Source organism: Dendrobates tinctorius, unplaced genomic scaffold (genome assembly GCF_039654945.1).
Source record: "Dendrobates tinctorius isolate UK_male_01 unplaced genomic scaffold, ASM3965494v1 ptg000143l, whole genome shotgun sequence".
NCBI classification, from domain to species: domain Eukaryota; kingdom Metazoa; phylum Chordata; class Amphibia; order Anura; family Dendrobatidae; genus Dendrobates; species Dendrobates tinctorius.
The window spans coordinates 12,618,358-12,641,601 of record NW_027361810.1 but is presented as its reverse complement, the minus strand read 5'-3'; the positions used below and the strand labels follow the sequence as shown (position 1 = coordinate 12,641,601).

The following is a 23,244-nucleotide window of genomic DNA, read 5'->3' as shown; positions in this document are numbered from 1 at the left end:
GCTCCAAATACTGGCATTTGCCCTTATATAAAAAAGGGATCCCTGCACCTCAGACTCAGACTGCAGAGACACCCCGGAGCCGTGCAGGGGGTATCCAAGTCCGGGGGGGTTTTTTGGTGTCGCTCCTCCGCTGTCTTTCTGAACTCGCTCTCGCAGGTGTGTCAGGAACGCGGAACATTCCCGCGGAGGCTGCCAGCGAGGATTGGTGATGGCAAAGTGCATGAGGGACAGCTCGGTCTTCCCATCCTCCGCCTGCTGGTAAACTGAAGCCTCGGTCTTGCCAGCAGACATCCACTATAACACAGGACACACCCGCGGATTAGGTATACGTGGTTAGGTGACAGAACGAGGCTGACTTCACGAGTTGCTTCTGCTGTGCATTTTTGCTACAGTTTTGCGATCTTTCATTTATAACGTCACTATATTTTTCACAAAATATGAAGCAACTTTGCTATTAGTCATGATTCAAACTCTACAGTTTTGGGCATGCAGCACCCGCACAGACCTCTACATCAGGATTAGTGGTAAGTTTCCAAGAGCAAGTTGCTCTGCAAACCTCCTCCTACCTGCCAGCATCCCTTCTTCTAATCAGCAGGCCCAGTGCATGTCGTCATTGTGCTGCACTTGTCATGGACTTACTAATCAGAAGAAGCGTTGGGGAATCCATCAGGTAGGAGAAGGGATTCAGGGATCAGGTTTGACGGCCATGGATTACCAATGTGCATGCTGGACAAGTCTTTTTGTTCAGCTCTAGCAGTAATTTCTGTATATTAGCCGTTGACTTGCAAGAAGATATCCATCTGTGTACTTACCGCAGGATTGCCGTGCTGACGGACATCCATTTGTGCAAAAGAACATGTGTCTCCGACTCCCACGACTTCGACTGTGAAGTTTCGGAAAAAGTCGATGATTTCCAAGGACTTTGGACGCAGTCGAAATATCAGTACGAGAGGCGTCAGCAGCGGACTCAGGAGCTCCTCCAGAATAAAGACCTGCACATAGGAAGGAATAGAAGAATTGGGGTTCACTAGATATGACCGGAGTATAAGTTTAAGTAATTATGTGTGTGCAATATTCCCTTGGAGTCTAATATATGACCCTGGACGACCTTTGCGATCAGAATATGCAGGTATATAGGACACTCATGTAGATCTGTATTGGCAAAAGTCTGCCTATGTAAAACTCACCGCTTTGTACTGGAAAAGTTGTGCAAACTCTCCGCGAGTTTCCGCCCGGTGAGCGCTGCGCTGCCAGTGGTCGGGCATGTAATGGATATGAGCCAGAATAACTTTTAGAAGCTGCTCTGGACAGAAAACCAAGTGCTGATCAGGAATGAATGACCTGAGGAACAGAGAGGACAGCGCTGATGATTCATTATAGAGATTGCATCATTTACAGCTTGCACATCTGCCATGCACATGTAGAGGAGGATGCATTCCTTTCTAAAAACTGTCAGACCACGAATAAATGATTTTAACAAATCAATATTATGTACAGAAGTATGGAAAAGGAGTGCATGCTTTTGCAACCATGTACACTGCAATTTATACAAACCCTTTGCACAAATCTACCATTTTTGTGAATACAGCTCTTATGAAGACCTATGTGACACCCAGGTTACAGACTATAAACAAACCCTGATAGTGGTCCTCTCTGTCCACAATGTGTCACTCTCTTCCTCTTCTACTGTTTAAGAAAAAGAATGGAGACAGAGGGAATGGAGCAACACAAGACTGTAGGAACTGACCACACTCTGGGTTTGCACATAGCATTTAACCATGACAATGCATAGCTCTGCAGGGTAGCTATGTGTGCACAATACGTTTTCAAATTTGCTTCCATTTGTTATATTCTAGATTTATTGTTGCAAAAAAAAAAAAAACAGTTGCAGAAGAGAAGCATGCACACCTTTAAAAAAGAAAAAGGGAAGGTGAATCTAAAAAATCCTGGCTGTTTTTTTTTTTTTTTTTTTTAAAGTGTATGGTAACATTAGTGGGGCTGCAATACCAGACAGAACCACTGGGCAGGAGTGGTGCCTGTTTTTATAATCTTGGACAACCACTTTAATTAAATGGCCGTCTATGATGTTAGTACTGACCTGCTGACTGTCACCACCACTCCCAGGAGCGTAACAGTGCTCAGCACGTGCTCCACCGCCAGCACATCCTCATCGTACACCGTGAGCGCTATTAGTACTGCCAAGATGGATCCCGCCAAGAATCCTAAGTGTTTGGCAGCCACAGCCAGGAGCGGTGAGAGGAAGCAGTTCATGTACTTGCAAGCCGGCTTGTACGCTCGGCTCAGCCTCGCCTGCAGCTGATGATCAAGCTCATTGAAGTGGCGGAGATAACAGCGTCCATACAGGGACCAGCATCGGGCTCCGAGGCTCCCAGGTTCTCTGCGCAAGACCTCTGTGTAGCTGAAGAAGGCATAGAGAATCTGCCAGACAAGGACAAGTGGGCACAGAACCAGGTTGGCGAGCCCTATCCAGAGAATGCGCTGAGATAGCTTCTCCGCCAGCTCCAGACGCGCTCCTGCTCGCTTGTACTCGGGCTTTAAATTCCACTCGTTCTGGAAGAGGCAGCCAGGACCCCAAAAGAAAATTAGCTGAAAGTTGTATTTGAGCCCTCGAGTGTAGAAGATCGTATCGCCCAGCAGAGGGAGCCGATGCTGGAGGGGCAGGAGGTTCTTATTGACCATGGCGACCATGTAATTCTTAAAGCGCAGAATTCGATGGGACACATCCAACTCTGACAACTCCTTCTTGTGGATGCAAATCTGATGCTCCTTCTGGATCTGGACGATTCGGCTCTGGATTTCTTCCCAGGTGTAATAAGGGAGATCTGCCTACAAATGTTGCAAATAAATTATATTTTTTCAAGTTCATGTTTCACAGCAAATAACTTCATAAATGAGTCCGTCTTGTTATTACACTCATGTAGACACAAATTACCATATGTTTCAGACCAAGATGCACTATTTTTGATCCAAATTTGGGAGGAAAATGGAGCCACGTTTTATCGTCCGAATGTAGTGTGTTTACGTGTGTTCGCTGCTGCATGAAACCAGCGGTAGCATAAATGGATATGCTGTGGGCCCTGGGCTGGGAGAAGGAGGTATCCCGGAGGCGGGGGGGGGGGGCAACCTTACGGTCTCAAGCAAAATGGCGCAACTGCATACACAGATCGGAATCTTGGCTTTTGGTGGAGAATACAGGGATGTAAATGTGCGCAAGTGCTGCCCGATACATAAGAGGCGCTAATGCAAAATTCAAAAAAGGAGATTCATACAACAGCTTAGGGGCCACTGCACAGAAAAAGACCCTACCCACAGTCCCGCACTGATGCACGAAAATGGCCATTGCACCAAAACTTCTCCAGCTATCCATTAAATCAGTATTTAATTTTTTCTCTCTTTTCCTCCTCTAAAACCTAGGTACGTCTTATGGTCTGAAAAAAATGGCAAGTTACAAGCAACGGACTAGGAGAGAAGAAAAAAAAAAAAAAAAAAATCGGACCAGATTGGCACATACTGCAGTATTTTCCCACATGGTCCATGTGCACTGCCACAAAGTGCTAACACGGGCAGCACACGAACCAAATATACATTCATGTGAACATAACCAAAAGATGGATGTTAAAAAAGCAAGGATTGGATGCTCTTCCCCATCTTGGCTGTGACTTGGCAGTTGAGCACCAGCTCCAGTGTAGCACGGGAAGCAGTGCGGTAAAACCAGGGCACTCTACAATAAATCTCATTAATGACCATTGTAAGAAGCACATTCTCGTTCATTACTGGTGCCTAGTACGCACCATAGGGATACGCAGAGCTTGAATGTAGAAGTTGTAGATCTCCCAGTAGCAGCAGACGTTGTAAATAAACTTAATGAGCCTGTGGATCCAGAAAACGCCAGCGATGACCAGAAGAACTACGAGGAACCAGTTCCCTTCAATGCTGGAAAATAAAACATAAATAAGCAGATTTGTGTATTGATGGGGGGGGGGCATCCTGCACCTTAGGATTTTTAGGCCCAATAGACAAAAGACTGTGATATTAAAAGTTCTGAAACTTTTTAACAAACTTTACGGACGGTCACTAATAGACCACGGAGTGGAAAGAATAATATACACACCGGTCCCTGCAGACTCCAGGGGGCAGGAAGGCATCCGGCAGGGTCACCTTGTTGTTTTCACTCTGACTGTGATTCACCATCTTGTTTGCAAAAAGGATGTCATAATCCACACAGCTCACCAGGAAGGTGGTGAAACTGACAACGAAGATGAACTGCCTGCAAAGCAATTGGGAATGGGAGTTATAAGAGGCCAAAGAGCAAAATCTAATAAAATCCCCCCAGAATAGAAAATGCATAAAACTGCCGAGAAACACGAGACATCATTGTGCTTGCGTGGTCAAAGAGGGAATGAGATGACCTCCACTTTTTGGAAGGTTTCAGCCCATTTTTCCAGGGAAGTATGGGTTAAGTGAACTCACAATAACTCGAAGATCTCCCCGATCAACATGCAGGTGAATCCGTTCTTCTGGTGCAGGTTGTATACCTGAAGTGTCAGCGATAAGGAACACACATACAGATGATTAGGGGCACAGCCCGTTTACCTGAGCAAAAGAATACAGGGTGCTGGTACATTGTAACACATTGCAGCTGTGCAACAGTAGAACTAAGCTAGAATATGTCTTTATCTGGGCTCATCCTCTGTCACCAAAACACTGAAGAAGCACAAGTCCATTCCCAGCTCTGGGCTGATACACTGTAACAAACCGGAGAGGGAGAAGATTTCGGCATCCAAATGCAAGAAGTTCTCTACTTGTTGGAGCAATCAGAGGAACTGAAACAAAGTGTATAAAGAAGTCACATCGTGAACTGATGCATGGAAAAGGATACTCTAGAGAAGAAGAGATCCAGGTTCTCAATGTGATTCCACGGAGCTGAAGAGAGAAGAAGAGACAGGTCATACGGTATAACATGGGTATTATCAAGTCATCCTGGGGCCAGAATTAAATCATTTTAAGACCTTCATGTTGTCAGACACATCACACATACTGGACAGGGGCAAGTAGTTATTCCGAATCAGATGACTGTACAGAGCGTGTGTGAAGACGGCACACAAGCTCTGTAGAAACACCACTGAACAAGCAAGGAATGCGGAGAGATGTCAGCACTGAAACCTGCAGAAAAGCGAGTTCAGCTCTGGAGTATTATACAGAAGTAGAGATCTGCGAACCAGAACAGAAAAGTTCAGCGTCCGTACCAAACATCTTCTGTTCGGGAAGGGAACGGACATGGACTTCACTAGGAAGTCCATACTACTGTTCGGGTTCAGCCCCCCGAATGCCTGGTGTTTTTCGCGTTGTCATGCACATGATGGCGCAGCAAATACTGCTTCTGGTCAGCAGTTTTACTTTTTTATTTCAAATAAAAGACTTTATTGTAGCTGTGTCTTTATTTACTATATAACTATAGGATTAGTAATGGATAGGTGTCTTATAGACGCCTCTCCATTACCAAGCTGTGGACTTGATGTCACTTGACAATACAAAGGTGACATCAACAGCACTTGTCACCACTACAGGGCAATTGGGAAGAGTTGGGCAAAGCGCCAGAATTTTCTGGGAAGCTGTGGGCTATTTTTAGGCTGGGTAGGGGCAATATCCATGGCTCCTTACCAGCCTGAGAACACCAGCCCCCAGCTGTCTGCTTTAGCTTGGCTGGCTGGCAAATGTGGGGGACCCACAACTTTTTTTTTTTTTTTTTTTTAATTATTTAAATAATTAAAAAATATGGCATGGGGACCATTCTATTCTTAATAACCAGCCTGGCTGAAATTGACAGCTGAGGATTGGAGCCCCCAGCTGTGAGTTTTGCTAGGCTGGTCATCAAAAACACAGGGAAACCCACACCGTTTTGTTTTTTTTTAAATTTATTTACAGCACAGCAGCAGGCGTCGGCTGATGAGAGCAGTAGTCTCATCAGCTAACACCAGTGACCAGAGGTAAACTTTATACCACCAATCACAGCTGCAGGCTCACGCTGTCTTGACAGCATGGGAACCGCTGCTGCTTGACCTGCGGTGAGGATTTTACTGCCGATCAGAAGCACGGTTTGCTGTGCTGTCATTCACATGACAGCGTGGCAAACACTGGATGTTCGGGACCCCATTCAAGTGAATGGGGTACAAGTACTGTTCTGGTACCCGAGCCCAAGTTTTTTGTAACTGTTCGGCCAAACCCGCCGGATCTGGACATCCAGATCTACGCCCATCTCTATACAGGAGATTACATTACTGATTCAGAATTATGTCTGTACACAGTGACTGCACCAGCAGAATATTGAGTGCAGCTCTGGGGTATAATACAGGATGTAACTCAGGATCTGTAATGTAATGTATGTACACAGTGACTGCACCAGCAGAATAGTGAGTGCAGCTCTGGAGTATAATACAGGATGTAACTCAGGATCAGTAATGTAATGTATGTACACAGTGACTGCACCAGCAGAATAGTGAGTGCACCTCTGGGGTATACTACAGGATGTAACTCAGGATCAGTAATGTATGTACACAGTGACTGCACCAGCAGAATAGTGAGTGCAGCTCTGGGGTATAATACAGGATACGTAATGTCAGTGTAATTCTTATAGAGCTGCATTCTTCCATGTGACTTTGGTCTGTGGGTCCATGGAGGGAAGTAGCTGCCAAGAATCTGGCACATTTAGTAGCCCTGATACCACATCCTATCAATGGTTGGTTGAGGACTTCCCTCTATATGAGTTTTATTAGTTCAGCCATTTCGTGCAAGTCTACTGTGATATAACACAGGCATTAAAGGAAAAGGACTTAAGTTTATAAAACCGTGCTTGCAAATCAAGACATGTAATGTAAGGAGTTCATGGGTTATGTTGCACAACAACATTGAGAAATCACAGTTCTCGTAGATAAATGTTGATATGTTTAAGAAGTTACTAGAAACTAGTAACTTGGCTGGGTCCTTCCCTGGAGGAAGATCTGGCTAGTCCCGTGTTTGAGACTCTTAAATGAGGCTCCACGGACTTTATTTGCATATTCGTATTTCCCAGGGAGCAATGCACCCAGGATTTCACTGATTGAGCGCCTTTGCCGGCTGCCGCAGTGTTTTCTTTGACTGGTCTCCCTGAGGTCAGTGATTGTTTTGTGATGTTAGAAACTAGTATAAACAGATGGATGGTGCAATCTATGACACTGGAGTACTCACATTTACTTCCCTCGGGTACATGCACCAGGAGGTCATCCTCCCCCAGAGGCGAGTCCGTGTAGGAGGCCTCCAGCCTCTGGTAGGGTGTGTCCAGGACCGCCATGTCCCCACAACTTCACATCAAGAGGTCAGCCTTCAAAACGGAGGACGTGCTGAACATAGAAGAACAAGAGGAGAAACTGTTATATCACATGCACTAGTGATTACGGGGTGACACTGAGTCAGCAGCAATAATATCAGAGGTGAATGCCGCATCAAGACGGACATAATCACTGCCAAGTCAATACACAATGAGGAGACGGATGATCCTGGAGCAAACTGGCAGCGGAGATAGACAAGCCGTGTATCCAGTGGTTTCACCAGACTGTGCTTTCCTAGCACTACGGCCTTGTTCTAGTGATTATTCGGGATCACAACAACGACAAATACCAGCTGTGGGTGTAATACAGAGAAATACAGACCGAGAGCCCAAACATGGTGACTTACACACAGACACTGCTTCCAGGACCCACAAAATGGTCATCTTTTCCACTATCATCTCCTTGGATTCACAAATCTCAACAGTACTTGAAATTTACTTCTCAGCACGGAAGAATGTGGAACATAAAATAAGGAAGAAACAGTAATCACAATCACTATATAATACTGCCCCCAAAGTGCAAGAAAATAACTACTATAATACTGCTCCTATGTACAAGAATATAACTACTATAATACTGCTCCCTATGTACAAGAATATAACTACTATAATACTGCCCCCTATGTACAAGAATATAACTACTATAATACTGCCCCCTATGTACAAGAATATAACTACTATAATACTGCCCCCTATGTACAAGAATATAACTACTATAATACTGCCCCCTATGTACAAGAATATAACTACTATAATACTGCTCCAATGTACAAGAATATAACTACTATAATACTGCTCCCTATGTACAAGAATATAACTACTATAATACTGCCCCTATGTACAAGAATATAACTACTATAATACTGCCCCTATGTACAAGAATATAACTACTATAATACTGCCCTCTATGTACAAGAATATAACTACTATAATACTGCTCCTATGTACAAGAATATAACTACTATAATACTGCCCTCTATGTACAAGAATATAACTACTATAATACTGCTCCTATGTACAAGAATATAACTACTATAATACTGCCCCCAAAGTGCAAGAAAATAACTACTTTAATACTGCCCCTATGTACAATAATATAACTACTATTATACTGCTCCTATGTATAATATAACTACTATAATACTGCTCCTATGTGCAAGAATATAACTACTATAATACTGCCCCCTATGTGCAAGAATATAACTACTATAATACTGCCCCCTATGTACAAGAATATAACTACAATAATACTGCCCCTATGTACAAGAATATAACTACTATAATACTGCCCCCAAAGTGCAAGAAAATAACTACTTTAATACTGCCCCTATGTACAAGAATATAACTACTATAATACTGCCCCCTATGTACAAGAATATAACTACTATAATACTGCCCCCTATGTACAAGAATATAACTACTATAATACTGCCCCCAAAGTGCAAGAAAATAACTACTTTAATACTGCCCCTATGTACAATAATATAACTACTATAATACTGCTCCTATGTACAATATAACTACTATAATACTGCTCCTATGTACAAGAATATAACTACTATAATACTGCCCCCTATGTACAAGAATATAACTACTATAATACTGCCCCTATGTACAAGAATATAACTACTATAATACTGCTCCTATGTACAAGAATATAACTACTATAATACTGCCCCCAAAGTGCAAGAAAATAACTACTTTAATACTGCCCCTATGTACAATAATATAACTACTATAATACTGCTCCTATGTACAATATAACTACTATAATACTGCACCTATGTACAATAATATAACTACTATAATACTGCCCCTATATACAAGAATATAACTACTATAATACTACCCCCTATGTACAGGAATATAACTACTATAATACTGCCCCTATGTACAAGAATATACCTACTATAATACTGCTCCTATGTACAAGAATATAACTACTATATCACTGCCCCCTATGTACAAGAATATAACTACTATATCACTGCCCCCTATGTACAAGAATATAACTACTATAATACTGCCCCTATGTATAAGAATATAACTACTATAATACTGCTCCCTATGTACAAGAATATAACTACTATAATACTGCCCCCTATGTACAAGAATATAACTACTATAATACTGCCCCTATATACAAGAATATAACTACTATAATACTGCCCTCTATGTACAAGAATGTAACTACTATAATACTGCCCTCTATGTACAAGAATATAACTACTATAATACTGCCCCTATGTATAAGAATATAACTACTATAATACTGCTCCCTATGTACAATAATATAACTACTATAATACTGCCCCTATATACAAGAATATAACTACTATAATACTACCCCCTATGTACAGGAATATAACTACTATAATACTACCCCCTATGTACAGGAATATAACTACTATAATACTGCCCCTATGTACAAGAATATACCTACTATAATACTGCTCCTATGTACAAGAATATAACTACTATATCACTTCCCCCTATGTACAAGAATATAACTACTATATCACTGCCCCTATGTACAAGAATATAACTACTATAATACTGCCCCTATGTATAAGAATATAACTACTATAATACTGCTCCCTATGTACAAGAATATAACTACTATAATACTGCTCCCTATGTACAAGAATATAACTACTATAATACTGCCCCCTATGTACAAGAATATAACTACTATAATACTGCCCCTATATACAAGAATATAACTACTATAATACTGCCCCCAAAGTGCAAGAAAATAACTACTTTAATACTGCCCCTATGTACAATAATATAACTACTATTATACTGCTCCTATGTATAATATAACTACTATAATACTGCTCCTATGTGCAAGAATATAACTACTATAATACTGCCCCCTATGTGCAAGAATATAACTACTATAATACTGCCCCCTATGTACAAGAATATAACTACAATAATACTGCTCCCTATGTACAAGAATATAACTACTATAATACTGCCCCCAAAGTGCAAGAAAATAACTACTTTAATACTGCCCCTATGTACAAGAATATAACTACTATAATACTGCCCCCTATGTACAAGAATATAACTACTATAATACTGCCCCCTATGTACAAGAATATAACTACTATAATACTGCCCCCAAAGTGCAAGAAAATAACTACTTTAATACTGCCCCTATGTACAATAATATAACTACTATAATACTGCTCCTATGTACAATATAACTACTATAATACTGCTCCTATGTACAAGAATATAACTACTATAATACTGCCCCCTATGTACAAGAATATAACTACTATAATACTGCCCCTATGTACAAGAATATAACTACTATAATACTGCTCCTATGTACAAGAATATAACTACTATAATACTGCCCCTATGTATAAGAATATAACTACTATAATACTGCCCCCTATGTACAAGAATATAACTACTATAATACTGCCCCTATATACAAGAATATAACTACTATAATACTGCCCTCTATGTACAAGAATGTAACTACTATAATACTGCCCTCTATGTACAAGAATATAACTACTATAATACTGCCCCTATGTATAAGAATATAACTACTATAATACTGCTCCCTATGTACAATAATATAACTACTATAATACTGCCCCTATATACAAGAATATAACTACTATAATACTACCCCCTATGTACAGGAATATAACTACTATAATACTGCCCCTATGTACAAGAATATACCTACTATAATACTGCTCCTATGTACAAGAATATAACTACTATATCACTGCCCCCTATGTACAAGAATATAACTACTATATCACTGCCCCCTATGTACAAGAATATAACTACTATAATACTGCCCCTATGTATAAGAATATAACTACTATAATACTGCTCCCTATGTACAAGAATATAACTACTATAATACTGCTCCCTATGTACAAGAATATAACTACTATAATACTGCCCCCTATGTACAAGAATATAACTACTATAATACTGCCCCCTATGTACAAGAATATAACTACTATAATACTGCCCTCTATGTACAAGAATATAACTACTATAATACTGCCCCTATGTATAAGAATATAACTACTATAATACTGCCACCTATGTACAAGAATATAACTACTATAATACTGCCCCTATATACAAGAATATAACTACTATAATACTGCCCCTATATACAAGAATATAACTACTATAATACTACCCCCTATGTACAGGAATATAACTACTATAATACTGCCCCTATGTACAAGAATATACCTACTATAATACTGCTCCTATGTACAAGAATATAACTACTATATCACTGCCCCCTATGTACAAGAATATAACTACTATATCACTGCCCCCTATGTACAAGAATATAACTACTATAATACTGCCCCTATGTATAAGAATATAACTACTATAATACTGCTCCCTATGTACAAGAATATAACTACTATAATACTGCCCCCTATGTACAAGAATATAACTACTATAATACTGCCCCTATATACAAGAATATAACTACTATAATACTGCCCTCTATGTACAAGAATGTAACTACTATAATACTGCCCTCTATGTACAAGAATATAACTACTATAATACTGCCCCTATGTATAAGAATATAACTACTATAATACTGCTCCCTATGTACAATAATATAACTACTATAATACTGCCCCTATATACAAGAATATAACTACTATAATACTACCCCCTATGTACAGGAATATAACTACTATAATACTACCCCCTATGTACAGGAATATAACTACTATAATACTGCCCCTATGTACAAGAATATACCTACTATAATACTGCTCCTATGTACAAGAATATAACTACTATATCACTTCCCCCTATGTACAAGAATATAACTACTATATCACTGCCCCTATGTACAAGAATATAACTACTATAATACTGCTCCCTATGTATAAGAATATAACTACTATAATACTGCTCCCTATGTACAAGAATATAACTACTATAATACTGCTCCCTATGTACAAGAATATAACTACTATAATACTGCCCCCTATGTACAAGAATATAACTACTATAATACTGCCCCTATATACAAGAATATAACTACTATAATACTGCCCCCAAAGTGCAAGAAAATAACTACTTTAATACTGCCCCTATGTACAATAATATAACTACTATTATACTGCTCCTATGTATAATATAACTACTATAATACTGCTCCTATGTGCAAGAATATAACTACTATAATACTGCCCCCTATGTGCAAGAATATAACTACTATAATACTGCCCCCTATGTACAAGAATATAACTACAATAATACTGCTCCCTATGTACAAGAATATAACTACTATAATACTGCCCCCAAAGTGCAAGAAAATAACTACTTTAATACTGCCCCTATGTACAAGAATATAACTACTATAATACTGCCCCCTATGTACAAGAATATAACTACTATAATACTGCCCCCTATGTACAAGAATATAACTACTATAATACTGCCCCCAAAGTGCAAGAAAATAACTACTTTAATACTGCCCCTATGTACAATAATATAACTACTATAATACTGCTCCTATGTACAATATAACTACTATAATACTGCTCCTATGTACAAGAATATAACTACTATAATACTGCCCCCTATGTACAAGAATATAACTACTATAATACTGCCCCTATGTACAAGAATATAACTACTATAATACTGCTCCTATGTACAAGAATATAACTACTATAATACTGCCCCTATGTATAAGAATATAACTACTATAATACTGCCCCCTATGTACAAGAATATAACTACTATAATACTGCCCCTATATACAAGAATATAACTACTATAATACTGCCCTCTATGTACAAGAATGTAACTACTATAATACTGCCCTCTATGTACAAGAATATAACTACTATAATACTGCCCCTATGTATAAGAATATAACTACTATAATACTGCTCCCTATGTACAATAATATAACTACTATAATACTGCCCCTATATACAAGAATATAACTACTATAATACTACCCCCTATGTACAGGAATATAACTACTATAATACTGCCCCTATGTACAAGAATATACCTACTATAATACTGCTCCTATGTACAAGAATATAACTACTATATCACTGCCCCCTATGTACAAGAATATAACTACTATATCACTGCCCCCTATGTACAAGAATATAACTACTATAATACTGCCCCTATGTATAAGAATATAACTACTATAATACTGCTCCCTATGTACAAGAATATAACTACTATAATACTGCTCCCTATGTACAAGAATATAACTACTATAATACTGCCCCCTATGTACAAGAATATAACTACTATAATACTGCCCCCTATGTACAAGAATATAACTACTATAATACTGCCCTCTATGTACAAGAATATAACTACTATAATACTGCCCCTATGTATAAGAATATAACTACTATAATACTGCCACCTATGTACAAGAATATAACTACTATAATACTGCCCCTATATACAAGAATATAACTACTATAATACTGCTCCCTATGTACAAGAATATAACTACTATAATACTGCCCCTATGTATAAGAATATAACTACTATAATACTGCCACCTATGTACAAGAATATAACTACTATAATACTGCCCCTATATACAAGAATATAACTACTATAATACTGCCCCTATATACAAGAATATAACTACTATAATACTGCTCCCTATGTACAAGAATATAACTACTATAATACTACCCCTATGTACAGGAATTATTAGAGATTTATAAGGGTATCAGCAGACATACTCACTGTGTCTGGCCCCCAGGGGTCTTCCGGAGTCTTTATCTATGTGACCTCTCCATTTTCATGGTCAATGACATATCAGAGCTGCAGGGAAAATGAAACTAATCTTTAACCCCGCATGAGTCATATGCAGCTGCACCCATCTTATGTCAAGTATTTCCAGGGCAGTTTTAAAGGGCCAGAAACATTTTTCTTAGAACAGAACAGGAACGTTATAAGAGAAGCAGCTCATATCAATAGAAATGTATTTGTGGGTTTCTTGGAACTAAAGATAAATTGTAACAAGGCAGGACATGGTGGTACAATCCGAATGTTTCCATTCAGTGACAGCAAGCAGTGTGCTTAAATATGATGAGGAACTTTAAAAAAAACAAAACAAAAATAAAAGTATATTGGAAAGTGGAAAACTTATAAATTATATTTGATTAGGACGCTGCTTCATTATAAAAACATTATTCATTATTACATGGAAAACTGGCGTATAATAACCGCACCCATGTAACGATACACATTATTACAGCACATTTCACTCACAGAGTGGGATCATCCTGACACGGACGATGCCCTCACAGACGGACACAACGCACACTTCTCCGCTGTCCATGGTGATGAATTAATCACTAATTGCTGATACAGGACGTCTCTTTCCTCAACGTAAACTAGAATATTCCCGTCATAGCATAAAACAGAGAAGAGTGAATAGCACGGCGCGGCACACACAAATCCAAGACGGATGGTAAATGCACCATGTAAACGCATGGCGGTATTATGCCGATAAAAAAAAAAATGGTGCAATCAGTCCACATTTACAGTCATGGCCAAAAGGTGTCGGCACCCTTGAAATTGTTCCAGAAAGTGAATTATTTCTCTCAGAAAATTATTGCAATTACACCTTTATTTTCTTTGTGTGTATTGGAACATGTCCAGTTTGCTTCTTTTTTTTTGTCATGATTTCACACAAAACTCCAAAAAGGGGCAGATCAAAACTGTTTTCAGCTTTCCAAAATTTTGGCTAAACAACTTTGTTTCTTTATCACCTTATTGGCGGACACAGATTACCATGGGTGTATGCTGCTGCTGCTAGGAGGCTGACACTATGCAAAAAAACAAGAAAATTGACTCCTCCCCGGCAGTATACACCCACCGACAGATACCAAGTACCTCAGTTTGTGCTTAGTGTCTGTAGGAGGTGGACCGGGATCTCCCCAGATCCGCATCTAACCATTTTCTTTTAGGTTTTTGTGTGTGTGTGTATATTAATCTTTTCCCATTTATTTTCCAGATTCTACACCGGGAAACAGGGGGTAAATGTTCACCCTGCTTTCCCATATCAGGCGGCTGAGCGAGCAGTGTGGTGTCGCCCACATCGCATCTCTCAGTACCGCAGGCAGGACTTTTTCCATATCACCATTCGGTGCTATGGGCGGACGACAGGTGGCCGGTCCTTGCCAAAACAATTCCTCACCCCTATCCCGGGACAGGGCTGAGAGGAAGACGGTGGTCGCCATCGCTCCCAACAAACGGACGCCGTCTTCTACGTGACACGGGTAAGAGGACCTCTCCCAGCAGGGTAGCGCAGGCTCACCTTAATTAGCGGCGCCGCGGGTGTCAGTGTAGAAGCTCGGGCGGGGAGACTGCTTTCACTTTCAGCCGCGCTTTCCTTTTCCCCGCTCTGAGCGCACTCCCTGTTACTCTGGGCGCGCTTTCTTCTTCTGCGCACGCGTTTTCTCACGCCCTTTCCACCCTATCACAGCTTGTCTTTCTTTTTAGGGGATGTCACTCCCCCTTTTTACCGCGCACCCCCTCTGCTATTGCTCAATCTCCTCTGGGCGCCAAATCCCGCCCTCCGGGCTCACAGCCAGTTTCCTCCTGCAATTTTCTCTGCTTCCTGCGCTGCTTGGGGGACACGTCAGGGTCCGGCTGCTCGTCAGATTCTTGGTAGGCTCGGCGCTTAATGGCAAATTGGCTCCCCTCTGCAGTACTTTTCGGTGTAGTGCAGCCATAAGGTGTATCTTTCCCATGCTCAACCCTGCAACGGCTCTGTCTTTCAAGCCCACCGTTACCCATTACGCCTGTGCACGCTGTAAAAAGAAGTGGGCTTCAGGTCAGTCGTCACCTCTCTGTCCGTCCTGCAGTCCTTCGGTTATGTCGGCCTCTCAGGAGCACACAGATTCCCGGGATGAGGGTACTTCCCACCTCCCAGAGTGGGCCGTTGCAATGTCGCAGTCGGTCTCCGATCTGACTAAAGTCTCTCAGTCCCTGGTCCAGGTCTTAGAACGTTTGCCTCAGTTATCTACAGCCACCTGTGCACCGACCACCTCTCAGGGTGGGTCGTCCGCACCTGACCGCGACTTTCAGAGGGACAGGCCGAGTAGGATTTCTAGGAAGCATGTTCTGTCTGGCTCGTCTTCCAGTTCGCTAGGCCCGTCGGCTTCTCCCAGGTGTTCTTCTCCGTCTTCAGAGGACGACAATAGGTCTGACGACGATCCCCAATCGGGATCTAGTTCAGAAGCAGATAACATATCTAAAATGCGGAATATGGTCGATAGTCTTCTTTCTGCCATCTTCCAAACCTTGGAAATGAAGCAGGACAAACCTCCTCCTCCTCAGGAATGTTCTGTTCCATTTAAACGAGCGAGGCCTCCATCCCGAACCTTTCCAAACCACAAGGAGTTCAATACTACTCTAACCAAACATTGGGAGCACCCTGAACAACGCTTTTCAGGCCGCAGGTACTTAGATGTCCTGTATCCCTTTGATGTAGATCTTCTCACAAAATGGACCAAAGCCCCCGAGGTGGATCCTCCCGTCTCTCGTATAGCCTCTAAGATGGTTCTATCCCGGACGGGGCATCGCTTAAGGATCCAACAGACAAGCAGATAGAATCTCTGGCTAAGTCTATTTTTGAGGCATCCGGCGCCTCTCTCTGTCCTATTTTCGCTTCCTCCTGGGTGGCAAAAGTCATTTCAGTTTGGGCAAAAACTCTTCGCAGAGGCATCTTAGCGGCAGCTCTCCAGGACGAGCTGGCAGATCTAGCAGATCAAATTAATCATGCGGGTAAATACCTCTTAACCGCCTCCTTGGATGGGGCTGGGTGCGTAGCAAGGGCTAACAGCCACACAGTAGCCGTACGCCGAGTCCTTTGGCTAAAGTCATGGAATGCAGATACCACCTCTAAAAAGTCACTTACCAATCTGCCTTTCCTTGGTTCTCGGCTCTTTGGAGCCAAGCTAGATCAAATAATTTTGGATACCACTGGTGGTAAGAGCATTTCTCTCCCTCAGTCTCGGCCAAAACGCTTTAACAGAAAGGGTTTCCGGCCGTTTAGGCCCTTTCCTGCCTTCTCGTCCACAGAAAAATCTACCCAGCAAGGTTCTCCTCCAAGTGACGGGTCACCCCCACCTGGAAGTTTTTCCAGGGTGGGAGGCAGACTTTCCTTTTTCGCGGACGCTTGGCTGTCTGTTGTCGACGATGCTTGGGTCAGGGAAATCATCGCATCCGGATACAAGATCGAATTTGCTTCCCAGCCAAACAGATGTTTTTTCCTGTCTTGACCTCCAAGACAGCGGTCCCACATTCCAGGATTCTTTCAAGCCGTCTCCTCCCTTCTTTCCGCCGGAGTGATTGTTCCCGTTCCCTCAGACGAACGGTTTTCAGGGTTCTACTCAAATCTTTTCGTAGTCCCGAAAAAAGACGGGACCCTTCGACCAATCCTGGACCTCAAGTTGCTCAATCGCCATGTGAAGATTCTCCACTTCAAAATGGAGTCTCTTCGATCAGTGATAGCCTCAATGGAACCCGGAGAATTCCTCTGCTCTGTGGACATACGGGATGCTTATCTTCACATCCCTGTTTGTTTGCAACATCAGAAATATCTTCGGTTTGCGATTCAGGAAAATCACTATCAATTCACGGCTCCTCCCTTCGGCCTAGCCTCTGCTCCCCGTGTTTACACGAAGGTGATGGCGACGGTCTTGGCCATCCTTCGATCCAGGGGGATTCTCATCATCCCTTATCTGGACGATCTCTTGATCAAAGGCTCGTCCCGTCAAGACTGTCTCCTGAGTCTTCACATAACCCTGGATACCCTCGGCCGTCTCGGATGGTTAGTCAACAAAGAAAAGTCCATTCTCAGACCCACTCAGCGTCTGACCTTCCTAGGCATGGAATTCGACACGAATCTGGCCCGGGTGTTTCTTCCGAGGGAAAAATTTGCGTCTCTGTCCAAAGAAATTCGAGCTCTCAAACGGCCGAAGCCCATTCCCCTTCGGCTCTGCATGAAAGTTCTGGGGAAGATGGTGGCTTCCATGGAGGCAGTGCCTTTTGCACAGTTTCATCTTCGCCCCCTTCAGCTGTCCCTCCTCTCAGCTTGGGACAAGACGACGTTGTCCTTAGACCGCCCCATTCTCCTCCCTCTCAGAGTGAGGTATTCCCTGACTTGGTGGGCAATGCCTACGTCAGTCCTCCAGGGGAGGTCCTTCCTCCCGCTCCAGTGGCAAGTCATTACCACCGATGCCAGCCTTCTAGGTTGGGGAGTGGTTTTCCATCAGAGGACGGCCCAAGGACGCTGGAATCCACAGGAAGCTCTGCTCCCTATCAATCTTCTCGAAATCAGAGCAATCTTCCTGGCCCTTCTTCGCTGGCAACCTCTTCTCGTCGGCAAGCCGGTCCGCATTCAGTCGGACAACGCCATGGCTGTGGCGTACATAAACCATCATGGCGGCACGCGCAGCAACCAAGTGATGTCAGAAGTGGCCAAGATACTGCGCTGGGCAGAATGGTACGTTCCAGCAATCTCCGCTGTTCACATTCCAGGGGTGGAAAACTGGGCAGCCGACTTTCTGAGTCGTCAAGGCCTAGCGTCAGGCGAATGGTCTCTCCATTCCACAGTCTTCGATCAGATATGCCAGCGCTGGGGTTATCCGGATGTCGACCTCATGGCATCTCGGATGAACCACAAGGTTCTGCGTTTCGTAGCCAGGTCCAGGGACCCTCTAGCCGTCGCTTGCGACGCCCTAGTAATTCCATGGTCCCAGTTCCAACTCCCTTATCTGTTTCCACCTCTTGCCTTGATCCCAAGAGTGGTCAAGAAGATAAAATCGGAAGGCGTACCAGTGATTCTTGTGGCTCCAGACTGGCCAAGAAGGCCTTGGTATGCGGAACTGGTGAACATGCTCGCGGACGTCCCCTGGAGGCTTCCAGACCGTCCGGATCTTCTCTCACAAGGCCCCCTTTACCACGAGAATTCTCGGTCTCTGAATTTAACGGCATGGCAGTTGTGGCCGCAATCTTAAGAGAATCAGGTTTTTCCAACCAGGTGATTCAGACGATGATCAAAGCCAGGAAACCAGCCTCTTCCCGCATCTACCATAGGCATTGGAGGGCCTTTTTCCGTTGGTGCGACGATAAAAAAAGTCTTTCCAATGTCCTTTTCCATTCCGTCCATACTGGGTTTCTCCAGCCTGGCTTAGATTCGAGTCTGTCTCTCAGTACCCTCAAGGGCCAGGTTTCCGCTTTGTCTATCCTTTTTCAAAGGGAGCTCGCTTCTTTACCGCAGGTTAAGACATTCCTCCAAGGAGTCGCTCATGTGGCTCCTCCTCATTATTCACCGATAGAACAGTGGGATCTCAATCTCGTTCTTAGCGCTCTCTAAAAAGCGCCGTTTTAGCCCATCCAGGACATTCCTTTGTCTTTTCTGTCATGGAAGGTAACCTTTCTGATTGCCATAACATCCATCAGAAGAGTTTCTGAATTATCGGCCCTGTCATGTCATTCTCCTTATCTGGTACTCCATCAGGATAAAGTCGTCCTCAGGCCCGTTCCTTCTTTTCTCCCAAAGGTGGTATCCTCCTTCCACATCAACGAGTATATCGTTCTTCCATCATTTTGTCCTGCTCCTTCTCACCCTCTTGAGAAGTCACTCCACAAACTGGACGTTGTTAGAGCCTTGCGTGTTTATCTCACTAGGACTGCTTCATTTCGTCAATCCGATTCATTGCTGGTCATCTCTGGTCACCGGATAGGGCTTCCGGCATCCAAATCCACGATCGCTCGCTGGATTCGTTCTACTATTCTGGAAGCATACCGTCTTCAGGAAAAACGGCCGCCTCCGGGAGTGAGAGCTCACTCCACCGGGCGGTGGCAGCTTCGTGGGCCGTTCGACACCAGGCTTCGGCTCTGCAAATTTGCAGGGCCACGACCTGGTCGTCTTTGCATACGTTTGCGAGGTTCTACAGGGTTCATACCCAGGCTTCGTCTGATGCAGTCGTTGGTAGGAAGGTCCTGCAGGTGGCGGTGGCGCATCGGCCGACCTAAGCCCTTCCTGTTCTTTCGTTCCTTATTGCTGTTCCCGCCCTTGGGACTGCTTTGGAACGTCCCATGGTAATCTGTGTCCCCCAATAAGGCGATAAAGAAAGATGGATTTTTGGTTCTTACCGTAAAATCTCTTTCTTGGAGCCTTCATTGGAGGACACAGCACCCTCCCTGTTTAAGTTGTACCGTGTTGGGTCCTTGAGTCCCTTGTTGGGTTGGTACATATGTTTATAGTTCCGTGGCTTCTCCTACTGCTTTCTCACCAACTGAGGTACTTGGTATCTGTCGGTGGATGTATACTGCCGGGGAGGAGTCAATTTTCTTGTTTTTTGCATAGTGTCAGCCTCCTAGCAGCAGCATACACCCATGGTAATCTGTGTCCCCCAATGAAGGCTCCAAGAAAGAGATTTTACGGTAAGAACCAAAAATCCATCTTTCAAGCATGCGATGCTCTTTCAGACTCACCTGTGGCAAGTAACAGGTGTGGGCAATATGAAAATCACACCTGAAACCAGATACAGAGGGGGGAAGTTGACTTTGCGTTGTGTGTGTGCCATACTAAGCATGGAGAACAGAAAGAGTAGAAGAGAACTGTCTGAGGACCTGAGAAAGTCCTGCAAACTGATTTGCAAAAATTCATTGGTGTTTGGCCACATTCACACATTCAGTATTTGTAAGCCAAAAGTGGGTGATAAATACAGAAGTGGTGACGAGTTTCTATTACACTTTTCCTCTGTTCCTCTCCTGATTTCAGCTACCAAACACTGATGTAAAATACTGACCAAATCCTGAACGTGGCCTTTGTATTTAGCCAAAACCAGAAGTGTTTCCAGAACAATTAACAGGCGTCAGTCTTTCAGTTAAAGTTTTGCTCTGTAAATTCCACACCTGCTTTTGGCTTACAGAGACACTTGTGCAAAATACCAATGTGTGAATGACGCCTTATGTAGTGCAAGAGATCAAATGATCGCAGGGGTCAGGTCAACATACTAAAAAAAAAAAAAACCTGTATCTCTGCATCCATTGATGTCAAATCTATGAAAGCATAACATTATTTAGCCGTATAAGGTAAAGATCACCAAGTAGAAGAAAATACTAATTTTTTTTTGTACTTGAAACCTCACAACAAACAGGCCCCGACGCCGCTGCAGAACGATAAAAAAGGAAAAATAAACTTAAAAAGAAAAAAAAAAAAATATCACAAATTCAGTATCGCCGTGACCGTCCTGACCTTGAGAATAAAATTTACTGCACAATAAAGGCTGTAAAACGAGATAAAGTGCAAAAAAATAACAGCTGAATTGCATTTTTATTCACCGTTTCACCGCACTGGGATTATTATTATTATTTTCTTGCTACATCATACGGTAAAATAAATGGCACCATTCAAAATTCCCAAGTCGTCGCCTTCATCCGGCTGCGTGGAAGGAAGAGTAACACAGTTATGGCGCTTGGACGCACGTGAGGAAAACCAAAGGAGTGAAAAAAAAATGAAAATAGGCTGAGCCAGGAAGGGGTTAAGGGGTGCGGCCCGGTGGATGATAAATGGCGCAAAAGTGATGAGTGAGTGCAGTAATGCGAGGTAAAAATGGTGAAAATGGCAGCGCCGCGACAGAGAATGGCGGCGAAGCTGACAGCGGTGCCAAACAATGGCGCCATAGGCGACAGCGGTGCCAAACATTGGCGCCATAGGCGACAGCGGTACCAAACAATGGCGCCATAGGCGACAGCGGTACCAAACAATGGCGCCATAGGCGACAGCAGTGCCAAATAACGGCGCTATAGGCGACAGCGGTGCCAAATAACGGCGCTATAGGCGACAGCTATGCCACATATTGGCGCTATAGGCGACAGCAGTGCCAAATAATGGAGCTATAGGCGACATCAGAGCCAAATATTGGCGCTATAGGCGACAGCGGTGCCAAATATTGGTGCTATAGGCGACAGCAATGCTACATATTGGCGCTATAGGTGACAGCCGTGGCAAATAATGGCGCTATAGGCGACATCGGTGCCAAATATTGGCGCTATAGGCGACATCGGTGCCAAGTATTGGGGCTATAGGCGACAGCGGTGCCAAATATTGGCTCTATAGGCGACAGCGGTGTCACATAATGGTGCTATGGGTGACAGCGGTGCCACATAATGGCACTATGGGTGACAGCGGTGCCACATAATGGCGCTATAGGCGACATCGGTGCCAAATATTGGCGCTATAGGCGACAGCGGTGCCAAATATTGGCGCTATAGGCGACAGCGGTGCCACATAATGGCGCTATGGGCGACAGCGGTGCCACATAATGGCGCTATAGGTGACAGCGGTGCCAAACAATGGCGCTATAGGCGACAGCGGTACCAAACAATGTCGCTATAGGCGACAGCGGTGCCAAATATTGGCGCTATAGGCGACAGCGGTGCCACATAATGGCGCTATGGGCGACAGCGGTGCCACATAATGGCGCTATGGGTGACAGCGGTGCCACATAATGGCGCTATAGGCGACAGCGGTGCCAAATATTGGCGCTATAGGTGACAGCGGTGCCAAACAATGACGCTATAGGTGACAGCGGTGCCACATAATGGCGCTATAGGTGACAGCGGTGCCAAACAGTGGCGCTATAGGCGACAGCGGTGCCAAATATTGGCGCTATAGGTGACAGCGGTGCCACATAATGGCGCTATAGGCGACAGCGGTGCCAAATATTGGCGCTATAGGTGACAGCGGTGCCACATAATGGCGCTATAGGTGAATGTGCCCCAAACATACAGGAACCCATATTGACCCGGGTAGT

The 23,244-nt window shown here is 43.2% G+C and overlaps 1 protein-coding gene across 8 annotated transcripts in view; it reads right to left on the bottom strand.

The window, feature by feature from the left end:
* ATG9A (autophagy related 9A) overlaps window positions 1–23,244 on the bottom strand; it is a 28,881-nt gene that overhangs the window by 5,428 nt on the left and 209 nt on the right. For 3 of the 8 annotated variants that reach the window (XM_073545474.1, XM_073545472.1, XM_073545480.1), the window contains exons 2-12: window positions 14,147–14,224; window positions 7,732–7,822; window positions 7,246–7,397; window positions 4,901–4,944; window positions 4,492–4,556; window positions 4,133–4,288; window positions 3,813–3,954; window positions 2,099–2,847; window positions 1,188–1,341; window positions 813–992; window positions 49–294 (exon numbers count right to left, since the gene is read on the bottom strand). In XM_073545474.1, coding sequence (XP_073401575.1) covers window positions 49–294; window positions 813–992; window positions 1,188–1,341; window positions 2,099–2,847; window positions 3,813–3,954; window positions 4,133–4,288; window positions 4,492–4,556; window positions 4,901–4,944; window positions 7,246–7,348 — 1,839 coding nt within the window. In that variant the 5' untranslated portion in view covers window positions 7,349–7,397; window positions 7,732–7,822; window positions 14,147–14,224. Of the gene's footprint in view, window positions 1–48; window positions 295–812; window positions 993–1,187; window positions 1,342–2,098; window positions 2,848–3,812; window positions 3,955–4,132; window positions 4,289–4,491; window positions 4,557–4,900; window positions 4,945–7,245; window positions 7,398–7,731; window positions 7,823–14,142; window positions 14,225–14,674; window positions 14,765–23,244 lie in introns of those variants that run through there. The other 5 variants (XM_073545477.1, XM_073545475.1, XM_073545479.1 and 2 more) reach the window with 3 other exon arrangements.